The sequence below is a fragment of the Phacochoerus africanus genome, chromosome 15 (genome assembly GCF_016906955.1).
Source record: "Phacochoerus africanus isolate WHEZ1 chromosome 15, ROS_Pafr_v1, whole genome shotgun sequence".
NCBI classification, from domain to species: domain Eukaryota; kingdom Metazoa; phylum Chordata; class Mammalia; order Artiodactyla; family Suidae; genus Phacochoerus; species Phacochoerus africanus.
In genome coordinates, this window is record NC_062558.1 from 88,869,641 (window position 1) to 88,888,341 (window position 18,701).

At 51.5% G+C, this 18,701-nt stretch overlaps 2 protein-coding genes across 2 annotated transcripts in view; one reads left to right on the forward strand and one right to left on the reverse strand.

Annotated features, from left to right (window-relative positions):
• The window catches only part of SHLD2 (shieldin complex subunit 2), a 118,910-nt gene extending 115,071 nt beyond the window's left edge, over positions 1 to 3,839 (forward strand). Inside the window, exon 10 of the mRNA XM_047761149.1 lies at positions 3,680 to 3,839. Coding sequence (XP_047617105.1) covers positions 3,680 to 3,789 — 110 coding nt within the window. The 3' untranslated portion in view covers positions 3,790 to 3,839. The remainder of the gene's footprint in view (positions 1 to 3,679) is intronic.
• A 2,920-nt stretch (positions 3,840 to 6,759) lies between these two features.
• Positions 6,760 to 15,015, reverse strand: LOC125116441 (synaptotagmin-15-like). Its single transcript, XM_047761656.1, has 8 exons — positions 14,915 to 15,015; positions 14,429 to 14,624; positions 13,744 to 13,886; positions 12,573 to 12,868; positions 10,911 to 11,081; positions 10,212 to 10,332; positions 9,085 to 9,264; positions 6,760 to 8,166 (listed from the first exon to the last, which is right to left on the reverse strand). The coding sequence occupies exons 1-8, from the start codon at positions 14,919 to 14,921 to the stop codon at positions 8,024 to 8,026; spliced, it is 1,257 nt and encodes a 418-aa protein (XP_047617612.1). The 5' UTR covers positions 14,922 to 15,015; the 3' UTR covers positions 6,760 to 8,023.
• Between the last annotated feature and the right edge of the window lie 3,686 nt (positions 15,016 to 18,701).

Below are 18,701 nucleotides of genomic sequence, written 5' to 3' on the forward strand. Positions count from 1 at the left end.
TGAGGACTTACTCAAGCAGATACTGACATTACGAGTCAGTAATTAAGACATGGTGGTATGAATATAAAGATAGGCAAATTCACCAATGCAACAGAAGGAGCCCAGAAACAGACCCAAACATATACAGATGCTTGATTTATGACCTAGGTGGTACAGCAGACCAGTGGGGGGAAGTTTAGTCTTTTTGGTAAATGGTGCTGGGATACCTGGATATCCTCACGTAAAAAGGAAAGAGACTTGAACCTAATCTTACAACTTACGCAAACATCTATTTCAAGTAGATTCTATATCTAAATGTGAAAGGCAAGGTAATAAAGCCTCTTGAAAATAGTATAGAAGAAATTCTTCATGATCTCAAGAAATGGAAAGACTTAAAAACAGAATACGAAACACTAATATAAAAGATTGCTTCATTTGACTACATTAAAATTTAAACCTTCTGTTTATCAAAAGAAACCATAAAATGGGAGGAAATCTACCAAAAATGTTAGTAATTAAAAAAAAAACAGAATAAGAGAAAACATTTGCAATATATTTAATCAAAAGAAATTCCTACAAGTCAATAAGAAACTCATAAATAAGCCAGTGGAAAAATGAGTAAGATCCATGAACAGGCACTTCACAAAGGGGGATTGACTAATGTATAAAACATTGTTCAAATTCATTAGCATCAGAGAAGTACAAGTTAAATCCATAACAAGATATGTTTACATATTTTAAAAATGGCTAAGATAAAAAGATAATGTCAAGTGCTGACAAGGACAGAGAGCAATGGGAACTCTCATGCACAGCTGTAAGGATGTAAATTGGTATATTGACTTTGGAGATCAGTTTGGCTTTATCTACTAAATTGGAAGATACGTAAACCCTGTGACCCAGCAGCTCCATTTCTAGTTTTATGCTCCCCAAAATGTATGATGTATCTCAAAACATAATGTGAAATGAAGGAAGCCAAACAAAAGAATGCTTGCTTTCTGATTGCCTACATAAAACAAAACCAAAAAAACCTATGCCGTTTAAGTCTGCATAGTTATGTGGTAAAAGCAAAGAAGAGACTGGCATAAAAATCAGGTTAGAGGAGTTTCTGTCGTGGCGCAGTGGTTAACGAATCCGACTAGGAACCATGAGGTTGCGGGTTCGGTCCCTGCCCTTGCTCAGTGGGTTAACGATCCGGCGTTGCCGTGAGCTGTGGTGTAGGTTGCAGACGCGGCTCGGATCCCGCGTTGCTGTGGCTCTGGCGTAGGCCGGTGGCTACAGCTCCGATTCGACCCCTAGCCTGGGAACCTCCATATGCCGCGGGATCGGCCCAAGAAATAGCAACAACAACAGCAAAAAAGACAAAAAAAAAAAATCAGGTTAGAGGCTATTTTTGTGGGAGGAGGAGTGAGTAGTGTTTAGGAGCAGGCACAAGGGAAGACTCTGGAAAGTCATGTTTACCATTTGTCAACTTCCTTGCAGCTCCAAATTTGTCCTTCAATACCTACTTTGCAGACAGAAGGCCTCTCTTTGGCAGTGAGTAAGATGCTAAACAGTAGAGGGCGCTAGAGACACATTGAGAAAGGCTGGCGCTTTTATTTCTGGTTTCAGTAGCTCCACATCAGTCCCATGTGGGTGTGAGGACACCCGGTGGCACTCTGCTCCAGCCACCTGCTCTGGACTCGCAGTCCCTCCAAAAGCTTGTGGCCCGGAGCCGGCCTGACCTGTCAATCATATTCTCAAGGACCTCCTGACCAGGAGACCCTCAGCTCCAGGCCGCCATCTGGTCTGTAGCAGGGCTGCTCCACACCCCCCATTATTCCCTGCAGGTCTGTCTTAATCGGATTTGTCAATCAGTAAACTGGAAAAGCATGTTATCAAAAACAAAGGGCGGATAGAAATCAAACCTGACTACTTGCTCAATTATACTTCATCAGTGGAGATGAAGAGAGACTTTACACAGAAGGAGTAAAGGAAAGGAGAGAGGAAAGAATGAAGGAAAGGAAGGAGAAAGAGAGGAAATGCGGAGAAATGTGTAGCCTCACCAGCAACTAAATGTGCACAAATAGAAGCAGCTCTGTCTAAGAGGCTCTTAAAGGTCCTTTAAGGGAACCCAGGCTGTGGGGAACGTGAGGGCACAATGTGGCATCTCTTTTTTGAGGTCTCTCTGGCAATATGTGGTAATGATACAATTTTTAGACATCTGGAATCTGATTCAGATTCTAGCTTCATCACTTCCTAAGCTCTGGGGCCCAAGAAATGTCAGCTCCTGCTTGGTGCGCTCTTTCCTCACTTCTAAGTGTGGGGAAGTTCCTCCTGGACCGCTGTGCAACTTAATGAGCTGATGAACAAAGACCTGGTACAGTTCCTCAGAGCCAGTTGCTTTCTTCCTACCTTGTCAATTCCACGCTGAGAAGCATACCTCTTGCAGTAGAGAGGGGAAGAGTGATCTGAGCAAATAATTCCATACTTTAAAATTAGGAGGATAAAACATAATAGGCAGATATTCCAATCTGTCTTCATAAGGGCAAACTAAATTCAATTAAGAAATATGTTCACTATGTTGAAAGAGCCAGTCTTATAGAATGTTATCAGCAAACTATTTCATCCTTTTTTTTTCTCATGACCCATTCAAACCTGCTTGGCAGGTAGCTTCTCCCTTTGGATAAAATCTAGGGCAAGTCCTATGACTTTTTTGATCACTCTTATATAACAATAAATTTTTCCTGTTGCTTCTAGTTGCAAAAACAGATTGTGTCAGCATTTGAAATGTCCAATCTCAAGTAGTGGCCCAAACTTCCAAACTTCCAAATTTAAACTTTATAGCCTCCCCTTCACTCCTGCCCTGACCTGGGCTCATGCCTATAGCAGGCTGCAGCAGCAAAGGGCACAGGGCACTATTTTCCTATTTCTCCATTTTGTGCTTGCACTCCTCCTCTCCCAACTTGCTAACAGGGATTTCTGATCATCCACACTGGCACAGGGAGGGGTCCAGGAAGGAGGCCACCTAAAGAGAGGAGAGGTTCAAACATGGCCAGTTATGAACAGGAGTACTCATGCATGTTCTCCAACAGCCTCCTTGTCGTACAGGTTCCTGTCTGTGACTCTGGTTTGCCCCAGAGTGTGGGTTGACACACAGCACCATCCCTATCCCCTTCAAAGGTCTTAATTACATTTCATGAAGGTGGAAGTCTGGAAATTATATTTCCCAGACACCCTTAGAACAGGGTTCCAAGTTGAGTTTGTTGAATGGGAGGCACTCAGGTGAGACTAGAAAGCAGAAAGAAGGTTAAAAAAAAATCATCTTTTCCTTTCTTCAATATTTATGCAGGATGCATGAGGTTCTTGGAGTAATTTGTACAAATTCCAGCCAATCTTCACTATGGGATACTAAAGAGGCAGCAGAGGCTTTGAGACCCAGCAGCAGCTACGTGGCAGAGAGGTCTCCTCCTCAGGGTCTGCCCTGGAGTTTCCCATTTCCAGGGAACATCAATATGGTGCACTGAATTATCACTCCTATTCTTAACCCCTCCCTGTAGTTACGTCCGTTGCCATGGTGCTTTGTAGCTCCTCTCACAAAAAGGTGTAGTTTACCTCCCTGCCCCTTGGTTTTGAACTTGGCCCCTTACCTCTGCCAGTGGGATATTAGGTAACACAACACAAGCAGAGGGTAGAACTGTGTTTGTCCTTCTGCCTTCCCCAGGAGAAGAGCTTTCCCTGAACAGCTCCTGCCTCTTTAGCTGGTGCTCAAGAGAGAACAAACATGGAAGAGGCCTGGGTGAGAACCTGAGACTGACCAGACCCACAGCTTAACAGTGAGTTGCCTACCCTAGATCAGCCCTCACTCAGCTGACCCACGGATGTGTGAGAAATAAATGCTCATTTCAGTACAATACTGAGATGTTGAGATTGTTTGTTATGGACCATTATTATAAAAATAGCCAACCGATACAAGCAACTTTTCTCCTTTTAGTTTCATGAGTCTCCCAAGAAGGTTGTATAATTTGTGTCATCAAATCCCCTGTATAAAATCACTCTTTGCTGGAGTTCCCGTCGTGGCTCAGCTAAAACGAATCTGACTAGGAACCATGAGGTTGAGGGTTCGATCCCTGGCCTCGCTCAGTGGGTTAAGGATCCGGTGTTTCTGTGAGCTCTGGTGTAGGTTGCAGACACAGCTCAGATCTGGCGTTGCTGTGGCTGTGGTGTAGGCCGGCAGCTGTAACTCCAATTTGACCTCTAGCCTGGGAACCTCCATATGCCATGGGAGCGGCCCTAAAAAAAAAAAAAAAAAAATCACTCTTTGCTGAGAATTTTTTTTTCTGGGAGAGGAATTCTGAGAAAATAATTATTTTTCTGCTTGAGGCAGAGTTGTGTTCATGTTGAGAACAACTAGAAAACCTGAATAAAATACTGAAAATCTCTTTGCTGAAGAGCTGCCAAGTTGACAAGCATTTGATGGGCCACAATCTTAGAAGAAGGAAAACACAAGGTAAGCTGACCCTCTGTGAACCACTTTTCCCTTCAGGAAACTTGCTGATTCTGGTTAAGAGCATTTGGACAGAGGGCCATGGCTACGAGGCAGAAAGGTGGCAGTCTCTGGAGCTGGAGATAAGAAATTGGACAGCGGGGGTGCCGAGCCAGTTAGGACTGGAGGGGCCAAGATGTGAGATAAAAGGGAGGCACAGAAAAGTAATTCTAAAACTTGAATAACATTTTTAAACTACTGTAAGAAAAGGAACTCTAGGAGTTCCCATCATGGCTCAGCAGAAACGAATCTGATCAGCATCCTTGAGGAGACAGGTTCAATCCCTGGCCTCACTCAGTGGGTTAAGGATCCAGCGTTGCCATGAGCTGTGGTGTAGGTCGCAGATGCAGCTCAGATCTGATGTTGCTGTGGCTGTGGTGTAGGCAGGCGGCTACAGCTCTGATTTGACCCGTAGTCTGAGAACCGTGGGTGCTGCCCTCAAAAGCAAAAAAAAAAAAAAGAGCAAGAGAGAAAGAAAAAAGGAGCTCTAAAATTCTATATCCACAAAAATATCCTTTAAAAATGAATCTGAAATAAATATTTCTATTCAAAAACTGAGAGGCCTTGCTACCAGCAGATCTGCTCTAGAAAAATACTAAAAAGAGTTCTTCAGATAGAAGGAAAATGATCTGTAAACAGGGGCCAACCCCATATAGCACCCCTCACTTCCCCATCAGAGCAGAGAGCCTGCTAGGTTTATGCCATTGAAATTTTTCAACTTTGAGTTGGATATACTCTTCCATTCTGTCCTGGAAAGGGATACTTACCAACTTTTCCAAGTGGCCTTGGAAAGGCCACTGATAGGCATGAACATTCCCTTGAAAATGTGGAGGTGGTTGGTACCTGTGGTCTCAGGACCCCAGGTGAAGTGGCAATAGTTCCATTTTAGTAGCCAGCTATTCAGACACATAGAGAACGTGTTTTTTTTGTTTGTTTGTTTGTTTGTTTTTTGCTTTTTAGGGCTGTACCCACAGCATATGGAAGTTCCTAGGCTAAGGATCAAGTTGGAGCTACAGCTGCCAACCTACACCACAGCCACAGCAACGCCAGGTCCAAGCTGTGTCTGTGACCTACACCACAGCTCACTGCCACTTGGGATCCTTAACCCACTGAGCAAGGGCAGGGATCAAACCTGCAACCTCATGGTTCCTAGTCAGATTCGTTTCAGCTGAGCCATGATGGGAAATCCAAAAAAAGTTTTTATTATAGTTGATTTACAATGTTCTGTCAATTTTTGCTGTACAGCAAAGTGACCCAGTTAATACACATATATACATTATTTTTCTCGTATCTTCCATCATGTTCCATCACGAGCGACTGGATATAGTTCCCATGCTATACAGTAGGACCTCATTGCTTATCCATTCTAAACATAATAGTTTGCATCTACTAACCCCAAACTCCCAGTCCATCCCACTACCCCTCCCCTTGGCAATTACTAGTCTGTTTTCCATGTCTGTGAGTCTATTTCTGTTCTGTAGATAGGTTCATCTGTGCCATATTTTAGATTCCACATATAAGTGACATCACATGGTATTTATCCTTCTCTTTCTGACTTACTTCACTTAGTGTGAGAATCTCTAGTTCCATCCATGTTGCTGCACATGGCATTATTTTGTTCTTTTTTTAAGGCTAAGTAGTATTCCATTGTGTATATTTACCACATCTTCTTAATCCATTCATCTGTCAATGGACATTTAGGTTGTTTCCATGTCTTGCCTATTGCAAATAGTGCTGCAGTGAACATACGGGTGCATATATCTTTTTTCTTGAAGGTTTTTTTTTTAACTTAATGAATTTTATTACATACATTTATTACATGTACAATGATTCATGCATCTTTTTGAATGAAAGTTTTGTCCAGATTTGTGGTCAAGAGTGGGAGTGCTGGATCATATGGTAGTTCTATATTTAGTTTTCTGAGGTACCTCCATACTGTTTTCCATAGTGTTGGTACCAATTCACATTCCCACCAACAGTGTAAAAAGGTTCCCTTTTCTCCACACCCTCTCCAGCATTTGTCATTTGTAGACTTATTAATGATGGCCATTCTGACTGATATGAGGCGGCAGCTCACTATAGTTTTGATTTGCATTTCTCTAACAATTAGTGATGTTGAACATTTTTTCATGTGTCTGTTGGCCATCTGCATGTCTTCTTTGGAGAAATGTCTATTTAGGTCTTTTACCCATTTTTTTCATTTGGGTTGTTGGGTTTTTTTGCTGTTGAGTTGTATGACTTGTTTGTATATTTTGGAGATTAAGCCCTTGTTAGTTGCATCATTTACAACTATTTTCTCCTGTTCTGTAGGTTGTCTAAGTGTTGTTTTAATTAACAGTAACTGGGCTTGAATCTGCCAGTTCAGTAGCATTTGGGTGAAAATACAAACTGCCTGGTAAGTGACAGTGACAAGCCCATGGGCTCCCAGGACCCTGAGTGCATCTGCATGGGGAGTTGATGACGGTGGTTTCGGAACCTCTATCTTAATGAAGTTAACACCGATGCCTACCATAATGCAGTAACCATAATGGAATTGCTAGATTTAAAGGAAAAGCTCTCAGTCCTGTGGGCTATGCTTTGGCCATGTGCTTTCACCATTTCTTACCCAAAGTGAGAGCCCCCGGAGCTGAATGCTGTTAAACAGGGGAACCACAGAAACTGGTAGCAGACCACCTATCAAACCAACTGTGTGAGGCCTTGGATTCGGGGGAGGGTGAGCTGCAGGCAAGACTTGACATGACATGGGACAGGATTAGACACAGCCCTGGGGAGGGACCTAACACAGAGGTGAGCTCTTCCTTGCCTAGCATTGGGAGCGGGTACTGAGAACCTGTCCACCACTTGGTACCTGGGCAGGCTGCTCATGGCCACAGATCCTCTCACAGTCATGATTCCCGGGTACCTTCCCTCCTGAGCTGCAGGCACACTGTGTTGCCTGGGCAGCCTGGGACTGTTCCAGACCTACACTTCCACCTAGTTCTCAGACTGAGCTCTTTATTGTGGACCAACTGAAATATCCCCTGCTCCCCCTCCCATTATTTCTCCCAGAACAGCCTGCTTTCTTCACAAGGCAGAAGGCAGAGAAACCACAGCAGAAAAACAGTGTAGGCTGAGCATCAACACATCATCAGTTTTCCAAGTTTACCCGGCACTTCCACCTAGATGACACAGCTACACTATCACTGAATAGAGTATTTCTGCCGTGTGCATGAGATTCTGGTCCAGACTGTGATGGTGATAACCAGGAGCCAGGATTCTCAGCCCAGGCAGCCCAGTGGGTATAGAAGGACAGAGTGAGTCAGAGGGCTCTCAGGCTGGGGAGATGCTAATCACTAGCCATACCGCGGCCCCACCCGGGGCTCTTTTTCCCCTCTTCTCTCCTGCACATCAGCATTCATGTTCCCCCAGCTCGGGCTGGCCCCACAGCCCAATGAGATGCTGGATGTAGTGTTCAGGCCTGTGGCTGTCAGGCATGGCTATGGGAAGAGGCCTCCCGGAGCAGACCTGAGGGCCCCGCCTAAGTCAAAGCTCGGTGGTACAGCAGAGCACATGCCAGCGCCTCACCAGCTCCTTGGGTTTGCTGAGCATCTCGTTCCAGTGCTCCAGCTCTTTGCCGCGGGCGTACATGTAGGGGCCCACCACCACCCGGCCCAGCTCGTGGCTCCCTGCGGGGGAGGAGAACACTGTCACCCTCTGGAGCACAGAAGCCACACCCTCAGCCATCCCCAGCCCTTCCCTCTCTCATTCCTCCCCTTGAAGGAAGTGGCCAGGCCCCCTGCCCTTTAATCAGAACTGACAGCCTCCAAAGAAATTCTGACTTTGCTCTGGACCTGGAGCTGGAGCTGGTGGTAAAAGGGAGTCCAAACGGAGAGCCTGCTCTTCGGGGGCACCCACTCTGCCCCTACCCTCCTGAAGGGCCATCAAACCTGCCTCACATCAAATGGCTGAGGAAGGAAGGGGGGCCCCCAGAACGAAGCCCTCTTCCATCAGAAGGCTTGTACATTCAGGGGGCACATTCAGCAATAGTTTTAACCCACCAGCTACCACAGTGGAGAAAGGTCTTAAGCTCTGGCTGATGAGACCAGCTGGCTGGACAGCTCTGCCTCAGTGACAATGGACACCGGGGCGGGGCGGGGGGGTGGGTGCATGTGGGAGAGCTGGTTGGGATACACACCCTCTCATCCACTCTGAACCTTACTCAGGACCCTCAAAGCTCATACACAATGCAGGGCACATAATGACCCATGGTACCAGGTCACTTGGCCAGTGGCAGGTAGCCATGTTGCCTCCCAGCCTCTCTGGTGACTTGCCCAAGATGGGGTAGCAGAGAGCATCCTGTAACCTCTTTCTGGAGTGCTGCAGATGGTCAAACTGGAAAATGCTGGGTGTGAATCCCAGCTCTCTCACTAGCAAGCTCTGTGTCCTTGAGCAAATACCTCAGCCTCTCTGAGCCTCTCTTAAGTTTCCTTAAGCAGAGAACAGAAACCATACAACCTCCTCCAAAGGATCCAAGCTTCCTGAATGCATGCAGCCCCTGGTTTGCCCGTCGCCCCAACAGCCTGGGGGTGAGGGAGCAGCCTTACTGTCCTCTCCGGTGCTCTGCAGCACTGTCAGGCTGAGGCTGGCAGTGTCCAGCTCGGCAGGGTCGACTCTGAAGCTGAAGGTCTCACTGTACACAGGGCTGGCGGAGCCCAGCACGGCTGAGGTCTTTTTGCTCTTGACAAACTTGTTGTGGTTCATCAGAGACACTTTGACAAACACACCTGAGGGGCAGTGCAGACCAGGGGTTGGGAAGGCACACAGGCATGCAGGGTTGAGGTCGGGCTTGGGGGCCGCATGCCCCGCCTGGGCGCCAGGACCTCATTACTCAACAGCTGTTACAGCCAAAGGGCGTTACAAGAGGAAACTGGGTTGATTAGTGTTCTGCTTACAGCCGAGGAAACGCTCAGCACCCTTCCTCTTCCTTTGCCTACTGAACGCACCCACGGCTTGGCTGGCTCTTGTAACTTGAGCCTGGCACTACTCACCCGTCCCTCCTCTTCAGGGGGGCGGGCCCTGCCTGCTGGCAGCTCAGGCTTCCTGGGTCCCTTAAACCTCCTCCAGAGGCCAAGTGTTTTTTTTTGTGGGGGCGTTTAGATGGGTTTTGGACCCACAACGGGAAGGGTGAATCCCAGCTTGCTTACAGGGACCCAGCTGCAGAGACACATGGGGGTTAGACAACCACCACCTTGCTGGGGGTCCACAGCGGGGGTGGAACGTGTGAGGCAAGCCAGAGCAGGGCCTCCGCTCCTCCACCTCCAGGGGTTCAGTCCAGTGTCAAGCTCCACATGCAGGGGTGTCCCTTGTCTCCTCCCCCCAGGGGCAGGGAGGCACAGGACCTCACCCTTGAGGAACCAGAACCTTCCCAGAAGGGTGGGGGTGGAGGCAGGCAGCGCAGTTGAGGAGCTAAGGCACTACTTGTGAAAAGGGAGGGGCACAGTTGGTCCCAGAGGCCTTAGGGGTCTTGAGGTCAAAGGGATGCAGCCTTGGGGGTCAAAACAAGGAAGCATCTCCTCATACAACTGTGCAGGGAGGGAGGGTGTGGCCCGGGAGGAATGGATGCTCAGGGCAGCCATATCCTAGCAGAAACTGGATGGCCAGGGGTGAGGGCCAGACTCCAGCTCCAGGCCCTGAGCTCGCAGGGTGGCCCTGTCCCAAGAGGAAAACTTACTGACAAAACTCATGTCCTCCTGGAGCTGGAGGCCCTTGGCTCGCAGCACGACCACGGTGAGGCGGTTCAGGCAGTCATTGTAGCTAAGGCAGAACTGGAGGTCGCCAAACTCTGAGGGAGGCTGGGGAGGCCGAGAGGAAAGCAACCAGTCACCCTGGCAGGTGCTGGAGGAGCCAAGCCTTCTCCCTTTCTCTCTGCAGCCAGGCCCAAGGAGCTACATTTCACAGCCACACTCCCTCCTTGAAGCTCACCCCCCATTTCACAGAAGGGGAGACAGGCCCGGGGAGTTGAGGGGCCCACTGAAGAGTGCACTGTAGTAATGACCAGAGCTGGGGATTCAAGCCCAGGTGTGGGGGATTCCAAGGCCTATTCAGAGCCACCCAGACCCCCACTGGGGTTTGAGGGACTTGGCTGGTCCATGTAGGGTGTTGCCTTTCACAGCAGTCTGATTTGGATGGGAATCCAAATGTGGATTTTTCAGGATGCTCCAGGTAATCTGACCTCCAGGCCAAAAGAGCTGCAGGTGGCTCTCCCTGCTGGGCTCCACGCACCCCCTCAGCCCATGCCTCTCTAGTCACACTTGTAGGGGTGGTGGTACGCTGAGGACTGACGCTGGCCAGCAGGTACTGGGCCACACCAGCTGGCGGTCCATGGTAGTGTGACACACAGTAGCGCGTGTCTGGTGACCTTGACCTTTACCTCCAGGCTCTCAGCCTCCAGGTCTCTCCAGATGATGTGCCGGCAGTCGCCCGCCAGGGTCTCTTTCTTCAGGGGGAACAGCACCTGGCCCAGGAGCTGGTGCTTCCTCTGCTTGTCCACGTGGTACACTGAGAACCTCAGCACCCTCTGGGCGACACTCTTGCTGGACACCTGGGGGAGATGAGGGCCAGGTTGGGGTCAGGGGACGGAATGATGTGCTATGTTGATCCAGACACAGGATCTTTCCATGAGGGGTGTCTCAACCAGGGACCTGCACACACCAGGCATCTACAGGGGACCCTTTGCTGAAGTGGGGCCAGTATCCTGGGGAGGTGGGAAGGGGTGTCAGACCCTGCCATGCAGAGTGTGGTCTGAGGACCAGCAGCACCCACCACCCGTGGGACCCTGTTAGAAATGCAGGACCCTGGGTCCCCATTCAGACCCATGAAGCAGAATCTACCATTTAACAGGGCGGCCAAGTGATCTGCTTACATGTGAAAGTGTGAGAGGACCCCACACTGGAGCCCAGGGAAACTGCCTATCTCTGCTGAGTTGGGTACTGAACAATTCTCTCCCTGAGACTCAGTCTCCTCACCTGTAAAATGGGCTAATGGTTCTTACTCTCTAGGTTCTGAAACTCCAATCACAGGATCTGACCTACAGCAAATGGTTAATTACTACCGATTTTCTTTTCTTCCTCTTCTCCTTCTCCTTCCCCCTTAAAGCACAGAGAGGCCAGGACCAAGTTGGTACAGTAATACGACAGGGAAGTGACGGGTGAAGAAAAATAAGTATGTGAGCACAACGTGTGGCTTGGCTAGTCAGCAAGGCTGCCGCTTTGGATCTTGATGTCCCCAAGAGGAGCAGGTTCACCTGTGAATTCTCATAGCCTCGGCCCCAGCAGGTCAGCCAGGGGCTGGGCCCTGTGCCACCCCTCTTCTCAGCTCTCAGCCACGGGAGAAGGCAAGAATCCCACTCTTCTCAGGTGCTGACTGACCTCTTCTTGCCTTGCCAGCCAGCCTGCTGCCCTGCCCTTAAAAATGTTTGCCCAAGGTCTCTTGGCAGCTCTAGATTGCTGGCTCCCACAAGGGCCCCAGTCACCTGCTGAGGCTCCCAGGTGACTGTGAGCTTGGCTCAGTGTCCCAACAGCCTCAGCACTTCCAGACCCCAACTCCGCCCACCGACTGTGCAGCAAAGGAACCACCTGCCGCAGGATGGCTCTCGGTCCCTTTCTGGCTTCTCACAGGATGGGTGAGTTCCTGCCTCTGCCCCAAGGTCTCACCCTCCACCTTTTTTGGAAACCTTACCAGAAAGCTCACAGTGCTTGGGGCTTTGGGGGGCTTCCTTGAGCCCCATGGGCCACAGCCTGGCATTCAGTTTCTCTTTTTCCAAGAATATGTTTCTCTTTTTCTGCAGTCAGCCTAGGTGGGAGGAGCCCAGCCCTCTGCCCAACTCATCCCTCTAGTCTCTCATCGGCCCCCCGCCACGAAGGGTCAGGGCTCCTGTACACCCTGACCCGGCAAGTGGGGTAAAGCAGAGCCTATGGCTCGGTGTCCTGGGGGCTGCAGGGCCCGGGCTAGCACGGGAGGCCGGGGCTCTCCTGCACAATGTCCTTTCCGGGAGGCAGAGGACACCAGACACTGCCTGTTCCACAGGCCATACCTGGAAGATGAAGTGCTCGTCGAACTGTGGGCTGGCAGTTCTGCGTTTGGTCTTGGACTGGAGGAAGCGCCGCTCATCTGGCAGCAGGTGGAGCTTCACCAGGGGGCTACAGGTCTCTGAGGGGGCTTGTAGCCTCTGCGCCCTGATCAGGCCCACCAGCAGCCGCTCTGCCTCCTGCTGGTATTCCACGGAGAACCACAGCCGCCCCAGGCAGCCCTCAGGGAAGTCGGTCTCACTCTGGTCTTCTGGGAACTTGTACAGCTCTGGGTTGATGGTCCCCACCACACATGTACCTCCTGCGACACACAGGGGCTGGGAGGACTGGCAGGCCAGGGGAAGGCAGGGGCAGGGGGATGCCCCCCTCCCAGGCTGAGCCTTTACTAGGCAGTTCACGGACCTCTCTGACCATGTCTGCCCCACTTTCTTCTCCAGACTGAATACAGCTGCCCTGTCTAGCGCAGCTCTCCCAGGAGGCCTTCTCAGCACTGCTCCTCCCTGGGGTCCACAGTATGCATTCAACCCGTGCCCCCACAACTGACCCCCACCCCCAGAAGTCAGGGCTGGCAGGCATGGGCACAGTGCCCAGCATCTGGCCTGGCCCCTTTCTGTGGTGTTCAGAGGGTGTGTCTCAGTGATGAAGTGTTGCCTTTTTTCTTCCTCTTCAAATTAGAAGAGCCTAGCAGATTACTGGGTGGTTCCTGGGAAAGTCTTCAGAGCAAAGAGGTGGGCTGGTGTGCCCAGCTTCTACCATTCCGCCCTCTGGACTGGCCATCCCATCTTCCTGGAGTAAGACCCAGCACAGGTTCTGCACCTGGGAACACTGGGGTTCCAATCTCAGATCTGTTGCTTCCTGCCTCTGTGACCTTGGGAAAGGCACTGTTAACCTTCCAAGCCTCAGTTTACAAATGTGTCAAATGAGGAGACGATCCCAACCTTCACAGAGGTGTGGTGAGGTCTAACTTCAAAGTGGCACATGAGGCCATATCTGGCCCAGGCTGGGGTGCAACAGACATTTGATAACCCAGATACCTGGAAAGAGTGGGCACGGGGCAACTCTGGCATCCCCGGGACCATCTAAGCTCTTTTCCAGAGCCAGGCCTGTGAAAGCAGATGGTCTACCCTGGCCTGAGCAGACCATGACCCCTGGGCAGGCCCTGGTGGGCACACTCACCAAAACTGCTGTTGGTAGCCTGTGGCAGGAGCTCTGGGGCTGGGCAGGGGTCCTGTGGGGCCTGGGCCCACTCTCCGCTGCTCAGGGGCACCCAGTCTCGGCTTTGGATAGAAGGGGGCACCACGAATGGCACACCTGGTGGCCTGTCCAGAGGCAGGGAGACAACACATAGGTGGCAAGTGAATGGTGTGGCCTCAGAGCACTCAGCCCAGAGGGTTGAGTGCCAGGCACAGGAGGAGAAAAAGCCAGCAGGATTCAGGAGGGGGCAAGGGCACCATTTTCTGGACCATACTAGGACACGCACACACACACAAACACACACAGCCAGAGCCCACACCTCTGTCTGCCCATGGCAGTGACGAGTTGGAAAAGGAACACAACCTGTGGAGTCGGCCCACCTGCATTTGAATGCCTGTTCTGCCTCTTCCTAGCTGTGCTATCTGGACCCATTACTTATGTCCTCTGAGCCTCAGTTTCCTCAGCTAGAAAAATGGACTTCATAACACCTTCCTCAGAGCTGTGTTGAGGATTCTGGGTTTCTTCATGATAGCTCCCCACATGCTGACAGCATGGAGGAGGGCTTCATAAACAGATCTTTCCTCCCCCGACCCCTCTCCAGGGGAAGCTCCACAGGGAGGGCCCAAAGCAAGGCCAAGGGCTCCCTTGGCCCCACATCCTGCCTCACCTGCTTGCCTGGGTCCTGGCATCTGGTGAGCAAATCTTGTTCCCCTGTGAGCTGGAGACAGCCTCGGTCCCCGGCAGCTCCTCATAGGTGAACAAGGCACGAAGCCTCTTCCAGAGACAGCAGCTCACCCCGATCAACAGTAGCAGCAGCAGCAGCAGCCCCCCAAGGATGCCCCCAATCACCAGGGCCACCTGCTCTGGGGGCAGACACCACCAGGACTGTGATGCCTGGGGGAAAGCTTGCCGGCTCTCAGGGCCGCTCTGGGTGGGGTTGTGAGAAAGCAAGATTCCCACACCTCTTGACCCGCAACTGTCTGCGAGGAGCAGACTCACTCTCCATCCCCACAGCCCACTTGGAGAGGGGTCCGTGCCTCAGCCGAGGCTCGAGGGGCGGGGCGGGAGGGGGGAAAGGGCAGCGACAGGTGGCGTGGCGGGTGGCGGAGGGGCCGGGGCTCGGGGGCGGGGGTGGGGAGGCGAGGGCACTTACCCGCCATCGGGCTGCTGGTTGGCCGTCGGGGCGCGGTCTCGCCGGTCTTGGTGTTTTCCGCCGCCGTCAGGCGGACTTTTAAAGCGCCGAGCCGGGCGTCGGGCGGACGCGGGGGCGGTCCCTCGTCGCCCTCTGGTCAGCGGCAGACGGCGGGGGCAGGGACCCAGCTCTTGGAGGCCGCAGCTCTTACCCGGCCCAGGTCGTGGCCCAGGGAGGGGCTCAGATCCGACCCTGAGCTCACGGAATCTGCAGGGCTCCGTGCGGGGCGCGGCGCCCAGGGCTGCCTGCGGCCCAGGCGAGGGAGCCAGCCCTCCCGCGGGCAGAGCTAAATAAAGCCTTCGCCCGCCGCAACTGATAGACCGCGGTCGGCACCGTGCCCTGCACCCCTGGCGGTCTTGGCACTCGCAGTGCGGGTGTGGGAATGCGCCTCCACCTCCCGCAGATCCTCTGCAGGCTGAGGCCCAGCTCTGACCCATCCTCCTGGGGGGCCTTCCTAGATTTTAGGGCCGAGACTCCACGTGCTGCCCCTGGCCAGGAGCCGTGGGTGTGATCCCCAGGGCGCGGGAGAAGGCTCTCAAGTTCGCTCTCAGTAGACAAAGCAATGAGGCATTTGGAGAGCGCGGATTCTGCAGCCGGACCACTTGGGTTCCAATTCTGGCACCCTCCTCCCCAGCTGTAGTTCGGAACTCTGGACTCACTTTCCACAATTGGCTTAAAGATAGTAATTCCTCTAGGATTAAGATATGTAAGGGACATTTAGATCGGTGCTGGCCGAAGGTGTGGGAGCGTCTTAGCCCTTGAAGCGTCTGTGACTGGGGATGGAAAGGAAGATATTTGGGGGGGGGGGTTAGTTTTATGGACTTGAAGATTGTATCCAAATATCAAGCCTGGATGTTGCTCCCACGGCACCCATGCCTATTATAGGAAGGAGGAGGCTGGGCAGAGAAGATGGAACTATCCCCCCAGGCTGTCTGTGAGTGTGAGGCTGCGCACTACCTGAACCCCAGGTGACCTAGAGCGGTATGGGTGGTGAACAGGGCACAGAAAGGGGTGAACCAGGCGTTCCCGTCGTGGCTCAGTGGTTAACAAATCTGACTAGGAACCATGAGGTTGCCGGTTTGGTCCCTGGCCTTGCTCAGTGGGCTAAGGATCTGGCGCTGCCGTGAGCTGTGGTGTAGGTCGCAGACGCGGCTCCGATCCCGCATGGCCATGGCTCTGGCGTAGGCCCCTAGCCTGGGAACCTCCATATGCCATGAGAGCAGCCCAAGAAGTGGCAAAAAAGACGAAAATAAAATAGAAAGGGGTGAACCAGGGAGCCTATGGTCGCTAGAGTGCTGCCTGTATAAGTTTCCCGTTGCTGCTGTAACAAATAACCACACATTTGAAAAACAAAAGTTTATTATGTTAAGAGTTTTAGAGGGCAGAAGACTAAAATGAGCCTGCAGGGCTGCTTTCCTTCTGGAGGCTGGAAAAAAATCCATTTTCTTGCCTTTCCCAGCTTCTAGAAGCTGCCTGCAAGTGGTATGTTCCTTCATCTTCAGTAGCAGCCCTTTCCAATCTCTCTGACTCCCTGTCCTTTTCACATCCACTTTTCCTGCCTCCTTTATTACGAGGACTTTTGTGATTACATGAGACCCTCCTGGATAATCCAGAATAATCTCTCCATCACAAGATCCTTAACTTAATTATATTTGCAAAGTCCCTTTGCCAGGTAAAGTAAACTGTTTGCAGGTTCCAGGAATTAGGGTGTGGACACCTTTGGAGCTTATGGTGCTAAGCACGATGTCTGGTCAGCCCTCTGGGAAGGATGGTTTATATCTTCCCTCCTGCTGCTGCCTGGAGCTCAGTGCACCCCCAGGCTGGGACCAGGAAGCTACTAAGGCCCATGTGTCCGCACATGGTAACCCTTTAGTTACCATGACCCCTCAATATGGCAATTTCCCACCCCCTCCCCCTGAACCTGTCCTGCCTAGGCTGACTCCCTGATGGGCCTGACACCCATCCACACCTGGCCACCTCCACTGTTGGGCCTGAACTGCACTGGGGACCTTCTAGGTGTGGGGTGGGGAAGTGGGTGCTCATTGTCTATACCAGACCCAGAGCCGCTCCTCCCTTAGCCCTGTGCTGCGCCTTCCCAGGGCCCCAGCTTCTTCCCTGGCCTCCTTCCCCCAACCACCCACACCACACGGTCACCAAATCCTGCTGGAGCTTCCTCCTCCATCCATCTCCATCACCTTCCAGAACTTTGCCCAGGTCTCCACCGGGCCTCTCTGATCATTGTATCCATTTCCTCTTTGCAGTTTTGATTCCATCCTCTACCCCTGCCCCAGCTTATGTCTTCCAGGCCCTCTTCCCCACTCTCACCTGGACACCCTCTATCCCCCAAACCCTCTGCAGAACCCAGGGCCCACAATGGTAGAACTACTTCTGACACTTCTGCCAACCCACAAGTTGCCTTCTCATTTTACTGCTCTCTTCCTGCCCGAGGCGCCCACCCTCCTTCCCCACTGTTCATCCTTCAAGAGGAACTTCCAGCATCCCCTCCTCCATGAAGCCCTTCCTTGTCCTCACCGTCAAGGAAGATACAATGTTGGTTTACTGAACTCTGGGCCTCTGACCATCATCCCACCTCACTCTCCCTGGCAGACCAGGACCTCCACCAGGGCAGGGGCCATGTCTTACTCATCCACCTCTGGGGCTAAGACTGTGCTGGATGGTAGATGAAGAACTTGTGCCCTCAGCTGAGCTGCTCCCTAGCTTCTGCCACCATTGCCCATGTATCTCACACATCCTGGGCCCACACTTTGGGGCCTGATAGGAGCTCCTTGGCCTTGCCCTGGAGACCAGCTGCTGGGTCTTGTGCTTACTTTGCTGGCTTTGTCTGCAAGCACCTTACTTGTCTAGCCAACTCTCTGAGTTTTGAGTCTTTCTTCTTCTATGGGAAGGTGAGAGCAGATCGCAGAAGGTAATTCACATTTCTTGCTGCTCTTTGTGTTCTGGGTGTCACAATGCAGGCTTGCCATACACGACCCCATTGAGCCCTGCCTATGTCAGCCTGCAGGGCTGGGGCCACCCCTTCAGATGAGGAAACCACATCAAAGAAATTCCATGGCCCACTCTGTAAGTGGGGGAGCTAGACCTGACATCTGATCCTTCTCATTCCGTCTTCCTCACTGACCTGCCGAAGGCCCCAGGAAACCATTTCCTGTGGAGATGACCATGAACAAGACCAACAGCTATAGGCACTATGGTCAGTCTCCCTCTATCCTCTGTCCCCTGGAGGCTCTGAGACAGAGCTGGCCTGGAGCCAACTCCACAGAACAGAGTGGCCTCCAGGTCTGGCTGCAGCTCTGGCCCTGCTTCCTGTTTTCATATCTTGCTCCTTACTGGGTCTCTGGGAGCTGGGAAATCTGGAAACAGCAGCAGACAATGTTTCTCTTTTCCATGGCCAAAAGGAAGTTATATTTCCATTGGAAAAAGCATTTCCAAGGAGGGTTGCAGGAAGTCCAAGTGTTTAAAGGCTTGCAAATGCCTGCAGGTGATTAATAATTCAGTGCAATGGATGATTCACGAGAAAGGCCACTTTCAATTAACCTTAAGAATCAGCCCTGCCTAAGGAAGTGTCATCTCTCATCACTTAGGAACAGAGAAGCCAGAGCAGGATAAAGGCCATGCTGAGAAACATGGGGAAGACTGTGTTTCTGAAATTTATGTCAATTCCAGCCTGGTCACCCCAGGTGCCTCTTTTGAGGTGAGGTTTTCCCCACCAGCATCGTCTTTTTCCCCA

What these genes read in the sequence shown, in the direction of transcription:
- LOC125116441 (XM_047761656.1), bottom strand. An exon ending in TGGAGGCTGAGAGCCTGGAG is followed by an intron (nt 10,333 to 10,910) that starts GTAAAGGTCAAG and finishes CGGCCTCCCCAG; the next exon opens with CCTCCCTCAGAGTTTGGCGA. An exon ending in GGAGGACATGAGTTTTGTCA is followed by an intron (nt 9,265 to 10,211) that starts GTAAGTTTTCCT and finishes ACTGCCCCTCAG; the next exon opens with GTGTGTTTGTCAAAGTGTCT.